Raw genomic sequence first — 8,933 nt, forward strand, 5'->3', positions numbered from 1 at the left:
TCCAAGCTAAAAATTTTATTTAAAAAATAGTTTTCTCAATAATGTTTTTAATGCTTCGAAAAGGGAAGAAGTCACGAAAAATTGCATAGTGATTTTTCCGTGGAGTGTAATATTATGGTGTCATTATGAGTGGCATTTTTATCCCGCAAAAAGCCCCGGAAAAATTGGAAGTTGAGGCTGAAAAGTATTTACGTTATGCAGTAGCTACCTATCAACCTAAAAAATTGACGTTGGTTTCTGCAGATGCATTTGATAAATAGGTACCTAGGTAGGTAGGTAGGTCGGTCTAGGTATGCATGGGAATATCTACGCGTAAAAGCGTGTGTATCAACATGTGATTTTCAATGACGAAAAACTCATATTTTCTAATTGATGTTCAGTGAATAAACAATGGTGTCTGGCATCCATACTTTTCACTTACACAACGTGAAAATTTCACGATGACTTTCAAACTTTTATACGTATGAAATACAAATATTTAAATAAGATACCGGCATGTGAGGTATTATTCAGTTTTAACATGCAGTTTTCTTGGTGCACGCCCAACCATGAATTTATCAGTTATCATTATTTAGTTCATACGAATCAAGTGCAGGTACGTTATAAAATTTTTTCAACTACAATTCACCATGTTCTACATGAAGCTTGCGTTGCTGTGCGTAACTTTCCACCAATTTTTATACACAGTGGATTGTAAGCCAAGAGGAGGATTTGGTTTAGGATTAGCTGCTGGGGCGGTAACAGGAGCTGTAGTTGCACATGAACTGAGTCATCCACCATATTATTATGCACCTCCGCCAATTGTGGTTGCTCCTGCAGTTGCGCCACCACCAGCGGTGGTTGTTGTCCCAGCACCTCCACCACCACCACCTCCACCCCCTCCAACTCCACCACCGCCGACACCACCACCACCACCACCACCACCACCGCCGCCGCCACCACCGCCACCGCCTCCGCTGTATTATCCTCCTCCACCGCCACCTCTATATTATCCTCCTCCACCGCCACCACTATATTATCCTCCTCCACCGCCAGCACCCTATTATCCTCCCCCACCTCCTCCCTTACAACCACCGCCCGCAATTCCGCAACCACCAGTAGTTTACCCACCTCAAACACCCACACAACCTTATACACCTGCTCCCCTGCAGCCGCCAGTTGTAACACCGGCGCCAGTGCCACAATATACACCGGAAGTGATTTTACCAGCAGCAGGAACACCTTTGATGGGACCACCTACAGCAGCACCGCCGCCTCCTCTAGCAGCGCCTCCACCAGCAGCCCCACCTCCAGCAGTTCCTCCACCACCTCCACCACCTCCAGCAGTTCCTCCACCACCTCCAGCAGTTCCTCCACCACCTCCAGCAGTTCCTCCGCCACCTCCAGCAACGCCTCCACCCGCAACACCGCCACCAGCAGTGCCCCCACCCACAGTACCACCACCATAGGTAGGCTAATGTGATGTTTTCAGCATTAATGAGCTCAAGTTTACTTTAAGTTCGGCTAAAATTATTTCGAAAGCAAACCCTGAAAAAATAATTCATAGAATGCAAGAGCATACATTTTAATATTAATGTTATTTGAATAAATTATTCAATAAAATATGAAATATGTAGAGTTGTTCATTCAACTTTGAGTTGATAAGTATGTACTTAAGAAAGGTAATCTCTCACATACCTACATTATGTAATGTAGGTATAGTAGGGTGCATTGCGAATAAAAATTCATCGGATTTTGACTAAATTTATCAGATACCTTCATTTTGAGCTGAAAATTCTTCAGAAAGAAAGGAATGTCAGCTTCGGAAGTAGATATGAGCCGTCAAAGAGGGAGAATTTTCGAATAAACCGTGGTTTTTTCGCTCTAGCCCCCTACCCAACCTGTTCTGAGAAGAAATGGTCCAACCCCAAATAAAAGTACGAGTAGGTATTTGACATTCTGCGTCGGTTTTTGGATAAATTCATGTTTTGACATTTTTTTTCTCGCAAATACCTACTCGTATTTCGCATTAATTATGCCAAACGATTGAAAGATATAATTTTTGAAACTGGGGAAATGTTTTAAAACGCAGTGGTACCTACATTTTTTTTGTCATTATTGCACCTAATTTTATAGATTTTTAAAAATTGGGGTGATAATGATCGAAACTATATTTTATCCCCGCATACTATTATCTGCCGTACCTACCTACCTACCTACCTACCTACCTACCTACCTACCTACACCTATGTACATCATCATCGAGTCGTATAACCGCTCGTGGTGGTATCGCGTACAAATCAACGCGTACCCTTATGCATTGGGTATTTGGGCTAACATCCTTTATGTTGGTGTTGCCTACATATCTACCTAAATTTACAAAAACTTTTCGTTTCGCTATGCTATTTGTGTTCTAAAACTGCAGTACCTACCTACCTAATTCAATACATATCTGCTGAATAAACTTCCGTTTCATTTTTATTTTGTTTTAAGTATTATTATTTTTTTTTTTGCAAAAAAATAATAATGGAAAAAATGTCGATTATGAACTGTGAAAGTACAGCTGCACATACCTACCTATTTACCTACGTTAAACATCGATAGGTAGGTACCACTGCAATAGAAACATTGGGTGTGTAGTGATTTATCGATCACAAAGTAAACACGAACATTATAATGATGCGTCATTTCCCAACTGCGTTCTCCTCTCCAATCAAGAAGCAATGGTTATTTCACACAATTGACATTCGACAAACTCATCTTTAAAAACTTACAGTGATTGTCGCCATCAAATCTATATATTTTGACATCTCATGAAGTGAAATCGTCCAATAAGTATGATAATTTGTTGGTTTTGTATTCTTGGTTTGATTTTCGACTTGACTGAATTCGCTTCTAGTGATCTACCTAATGTTCCGTCAACCATAGTGATAAAACCACCATCATCAACATCATCATCAGTATCGGTACCAGTACCAAGTATTATTTTAAATTGCCTATCTATTTTATATATTTATCCCACTTTTAACAAACGATTATACTTATTCGTATGCACTAGAAACCAAGTCTGACAATTTACTATGACGCGATGGAAGAAAATTCGCAAGTGTTTTTCAACACAACTTTGGTAAAAGAATTCAGCTGCTTTTCAACATACATTGATGTCAGTTTTATCCCATGTCAGCAAGCTACGGTGAGGAATTTTTACAAACCATTGCTACATATAAACATAATTTCGTTCTCAATTTCAAGTCTTTGAAAGTATGCATTTTATGTATTTTTGATAAAAGGATCAGAATGGTGAACTGACTTGTCCTGCAAAAGCTGATCCTTTATGCAATTTAGATAAAATACAATCATGCGCCATTGCCCAAACAACGGATAAGACACAACTGGTCAATTTTCTGGCTTGTTCAATGAGCAGTGTGAAAAAACTTCCTGATTTCTTGACGGTATAAACGATGACTATGTTTTTAAGGATTCTGCACATTTTGAGTAAGTTAGAAAACTGACGTTACTTTTCTACGATCATAGTGCGCTATTCAAAGTAAAATTGATGACAAGCAGCTTCAATCGTGTGCCAGTTCAGATACTGGAAAGACTCTGTGCAAAAATAATAGTGCGCAGAAAATGCCTAATTGCAATACAATGCCAGGATTTATATTCAAAAATCCGGTAGGTACGAGGTTTTCGTGTTCGTGTACCTACCTCCTACCTACATAATGCAGATACTCTATCCAACTTTTCAAAGATGTGTTCTAATTCAGTGTATTTTCTTTCAAAACATTTCATTCAGAATGATATTCAAGCCACCGATCCTTTCGAACATTTGGATAATTATATAAACGACGTTTGCGTGACTGATTTCAAGTCAGCAGTTTGTGCTCAGCTAATGGCTACTTCAACAACATCTGTACCTCAAGAATGTAATCAGGTTTGATAATCTGTTCTTGAGTTCTACTTTGACAGGATAAATCTGTGATTATTTCATCTCAAATTTTTCCTATTTTATTTAGAAACTTGTCATTGGAATTTTTTACAAAGCTATGGATGAAAAATCGCAAAAATGGTTTCAAACGTTTGCCAAAGTATATGAAAGTTTCAGCAATTGTTTGACAATAAAATACGAACCTTGTATGTTTGCTGAGGTATGTACCAAATAATAGCTAGATACGATCTTTTTCCAACCTGACACGAACAATTTTTCAAAAATAAATCATAAGTTTACTTACCAACTACCATAAACACGTACAGCTTCCTGATGGCGGGGATTTAGACTGTAAAGATCCAACAGATACTGGCTGCACTGCTGCCAAAACACACGCCTGCGCTGTATCTCAAATAACTGACCCCAAGGCTCTTTACCAGTTTTTAAGTTGTGCGATGAAAGATGCTACAAAAGTACCAGATTTTGAAAAAGTATGCAAATTTTGATATCTAGCGTAATCTATTTATTATTTATTTATGAATCCTTATTACTTACCTACGTATTCAATTATAGTGCGCTACCGACAGTAATATTCCATATGAACCGATTAAAACATGTGCTAGCAGTGATACGGGTAAACAACTATGCTATGATTACAGTAAAACACGACCAAAATCCGATGAAATTCCATCCTTCAGCTATGAACTAGTAAGTTTCCTTGTTTTCAAATACCTACTTGAGCAAATCACTTCATGTGTTCAACCAGGTATTTTGATAGCTAGAGTTTTTATGTACCTACCTAGTACCTACATTTGCTTTGAAGTATTGACTATTACTCGTACTACAATATTTTCGCAATTTCTTATACTTACGTGAAATATTTCTATAGACCTTTGATGATACAACCAGCAAGGAGACTGCAACTGCAACAAACTTGCAAACTACCTTCTGTCAACAAATGAAAAAGTACAGTATTATCTGTGCTAATTGCACTTGTAACACACCAACTCCACCTCCCTACGACGATGAATCTGACGAGAGCAAAGATGATGGCGTGTATGAATAATGATCCCTGCTATTTAAAAGAAAATGAATAACAGAACCTGACTTCGAAAATTTTTGTATTAAAGGAATGTTTTTCATACGATGTATCGGTCATTTTTTTCTTTCTTTCACTTAAAAGTCAGGCAAGTATCCAAAGTCCCAATAAAAAAAATGTATGACCACTACCCATAAACCTTAAAAATCAAGAAATTAAAAAACGGTGAAAGAAAAAATGTTCAAAATGAATTTTATTGTGGCAAAATTGTGGCGTTCACTCCTCAAAAAAAATCGTTGAAGCTGATTTTCTACTCTGCTATAGGTAAGTAGATACCTAATAATCGTCTCAAAAACAAAATGAAAAAAAAATGAAAAAGAGTTGTCAATGGAAAAGCTTTATAGTGTAACTATCTCTCGTTAATTTTATTAAATGATATTGATTGTGTTTTAGGCTCACGTGATTCAATAGACTTACATGTTTATTGAATAAAAGTGTGATTACCTACCTACAATCTTATTTATTTATTTTTTTCACACAAATATATTGCAAACTGTGAAAAATCAGATTTCAAACGGTGTAATGCATTTGTATTTACTTTGAAAATCTGTAGGTATAACAGCAATATTATCGATTCACTGACGACAAAGTGAACGTGAACATGAAATGATAGGTACGTAATTTACCAACTAGGTAGTAGGTACATTCATTCTTCTTTTCTAATCATAAATCAATTCCTGATCTAAGGGCGAACGAAATTTCGCAAAATCGACTTTGAAAGCCCACAGTGATTGTTACAATTGAGTCTATTTTGACATCTCGTCGAGAGAAATTTTTCGATGCCAAAATGAAAATTTGCTCGATTTTCATTGTTATTGTGGTTATCGGTTTGCATGATTCAGTTTCTGGTGATCTTCCTAACGTTCCTTCTACTATTGTGATAAAGCCACCTCCAGCAGCACCTTCAACAATATCGGTAGGTACCTACCTATACTACCTTAGCAGATATTATTCTTATATAATTTGTACCTATTGATATTTTTTCTTTCTTAAATAAACGATGCATACTTAATGTTTACAAATTAGCAACCAAGTCTGACTATTTATTATGACCCAATGGAGGAAAATTCGCAAGTATTTTTCAATACAACCTTGGTGAAAGAATTCAGTTACTTTTCTTCTTATGTTGATTTCAATTTTATTCCATGTCAGCAAGTTGTAACGGTAAGAAATTTTCACTAAATATTATTTGTAGTTATATTAGATAGGTACCTACCCAATTTGAATAAAATCACCAGCACAAAATTTGCTTTTAAATTGCACATTATGCTTTGAATAACAGGATAAAAAATTTGGTGATCTGACTTGTTCTGCAATAGCAGACCCTACGTGCAACTTGGACAAAATACATTCATGTGCTATCGCTCAAACACTGGATAAGACACAATTGGTTAACTTTCTCGCATGTACAATGACTACCGTGAAAAAACTTCCTGACTTTTTGACAGTAAATAACTAATGGAACATCCATTACTATAGAGCAAAGTTTCCAGAAAATACACGTAAACAGATCCGCTTTTCTCAATAGTGTGCTGTTCGATACAAACTTGATGACAAGCAGCTTCAAACGTGTGCCAGTTCAGATACAGGAAAAACTCTATGCAAAAATAATAACGCACAGAAAATGCCACATTGCGATTCAATGCCAGGATTCATATTCAAAAATCCGGTAAGGTTTTTAGTTACAATGAGGTAAAGTGTCCAAATATGGCAACCCCTATAGGCTTTTTGGATACATGCAGTCTAATAGCAAGCTATACGCTAGTTATAGATCATACTTATTAGCTTCAAAACCACGTCAATCAAAATTGGAGGGAGTTTCCCATTTATTGAGTAAATTGATGTTTTGTTGTTTTTTTTTTTGAAATTTTATTCGTAGAATGATATACAAGCTACGGATCCTTTCGAACACTTGGATAATTATTTAAACGACGTTTGTGTGACTGACTTCAAAAATGCAATTTGTGCTCAACTTAAAGCTACATCAGCGACATCTATGCCTCAAGAATGCAATCAGGTTTGACGAACAACCCAAAAAAAACCTAGATAGGTACATATATTATTCAATCACAAATTCAATTTTTGTCATGAACATTTAGAAACTCGTTCTTGGAATTTTTTACAAAGCAATGGATGCAAAATCTCAAAAATGGTTTCAGACATTCGCTAAAGTATACGACCAATTCAGCGATTGTTTAATTATTAAATACGAACCTTGTATGTTTGCTGAGGTAGGTCAATGAGAACTGATATATTTTTAATTTCAACTTACCTACCAACCACATTCGATTTATCATTATTTATATGTTTACCTATTTATCTAATGTATCTAATCAAAAAATACCAGATTCTTCCAACGAAGGTATTAGATTGTAAGGATCCAACAGATACAGGGTGCATAGCTGCGAAAACCCACGCATGCGCCATATCTCAAATAACTGACCCCAAGGCTCTTTTCCAATTTTTGAGTTGTGCCATGAAAGATGCTACAAAACTGCTGATTTCGAAAAAGTATACGTTATTTTTTTTCGTACTTGTAGGTAATAAACGAAATATCTGCGCACCAGAAGTTATTTATTATTAGAACATTTTATAATTTTTAATTGTAGTGCGCAACCGATAATAATATTCTATATGAACCAATAAAAACATGCGCTACTAGTGAAACTGGTAAGCAGCTGTGCCATGCTTATAGTAAAACAAGACCAAAATTTGATGAAATTCCATCGTTTAGTTATGAACTAGTAAGTTATTTGCTTGGATTTAGGCACAGGCACACCTACTCGAATTTTTTCGATATTTTTTGATAAACTAATTGAAAAATGTTTACAGACTTTTGATGAAACTACAAGCAAAGAAACTTCCACAGCAACGAATCTGCAAACTACATTTTGCCAACAAATGGAAAAGTATGGAATTGTCTGTGGTATTCGCCCTGCTGGTATTTTGTCTTCTGCTGCTTATTATTTGTATAGTGGATACGAAGTGTACACATAATCTGATATTTTACACGTATATTCTTAAAGACAATAAATGGCAAATTATGAATTTGAAAAACAAATTTTAAAATTATTTAGTAGTTTTTCTATTTCCATTATTATAATATGAAGCCAGCTGCGATATCTGTTCTTATGCAATGATCAGCAATATTCTTCATGAAGGAGCAAGATAACGTGACAAATCTGTACAGTGTATGGTAGGGAGGGAAGGGGTGTCATAGTATTTTAATCACTATCAGTCTTCGACCTACGAAGTTCATCAACACGGTTAGTAAGGTGATCAACATTTTCGCACCCCTAATTATAATAACGCTCATTTGTATTCAATTTCTGACTCTGAAATGAATTTCAAAGACTCAATTATTTTTGACTCATCCTGAATTGAATTGAAAAAAGTTTCTAAGTGTTTTGAACACATCTGTAACTTTCAGAAAAAATTTTTTGTTGCAATTTTCAATAAATTTCATCCAATTACCCAAGTTGAAAAACTGAAATTTGGTGTTATTTTTAAAATTCTTCAAGCTATCGATTCAACATAATACCCATATCATTTTCAAAAATCTTTTGTTAATTTTTTTGAGGCACTTCAAGGGAAATGAAAACATTCAATATTGACTACCTATGATCATGTGTACATATGTTCTAAAACTGCAGAAATGATTCAATAAACGTTTACTAAATAAATTGGAGTTTATATTTTTTCATTTTTTGAAAAATGTGAAAAATGAATTTTGAACCATAGAGGTCACGTCATAAATCGATAGGTTATCACAACTATATAAACACGACTAGTACGTAATGTATAGGCCTATCAGATTTATAGATGAAAAAGCAAACGTGAACAAAAAATTGTACGTCATTTACCAGCTGTATTTTGTTCACCAATCAAAAAACATTCTAGGTACCTAGTTCATTTAAGAGAATAAAA

At 35.5% G+C, this 8,933-nt stretch overlaps 2 protein-coding genes across 3 annotated transcripts; both read left to right on the top strand.

Moving 5' to 3' along the window:
* Positions 1–509: 509 nt before the first annotated feature.
* On the top strand, positions 510–1,617 carry LOC135841255 (uncharacterized). Its single transcript, XM_065358126.1, has one exon. The coding sequence runs from the start codon at positions 630–632 to the stop codon at positions 1,446–1,448; it is 819 nt and encodes a 272-aa protein (XP_065214198.1). The 5' UTR covers positions 510–629; the 3' UTR covers positions 1,449–1,617.
* A 1,088-nt stretch (positions 1,618–2,705) lies between these two features.
* Positions 2,706–5,054, top strand: LOC135840152 (uncharacterized). 2 transcript variants are annotated; one of them, XM_065356526.1, is made up of 9 exons: positions 2,706–2,945; positions 3,038–3,172; positions 3,270–3,431; positions 3,514–3,654; positions 3,776–3,913; positions 3,996–4,127; positions 4,234–4,398; positions 4,481–4,615; positions 4,797–5,054. In XM_065356526.1, the coding sequence occupies exons 1-9, from the start codon at positions 2,817–2,819 to the stop codon at positions 4,971–4,973; spliced, it is 1,314 nt and encodes a 437-aa protein (XP_065212598.1). In that variant the 5' UTR covers positions 2,706–2,816; the 3' UTR covers positions 4,974–5,054. The 2 variants fall into 2 exon arrangements, with proteins under 2 accessions (XP_065212598.1, XP_065212599.1); XM_065356527.1 differs by having other exon boundaries at positions 2,823–2,958.
* Positions 5,055–8,933: the final 3,879 nt, after the last annotated feature.

This window comes from Planococcus citri, chromosome 3 (genome assembly GCF_950023065.1).
Source record: "Planococcus citri chromosome 3, ihPlaCitr1.1, whole genome shotgun sequence".
Taxonomy (NCBI): domain Eukaryota; kingdom Metazoa; phylum Arthropoda; class Insecta; order Hemiptera; family Pseudococcidae; genus Planococcus; species Planococcus citri.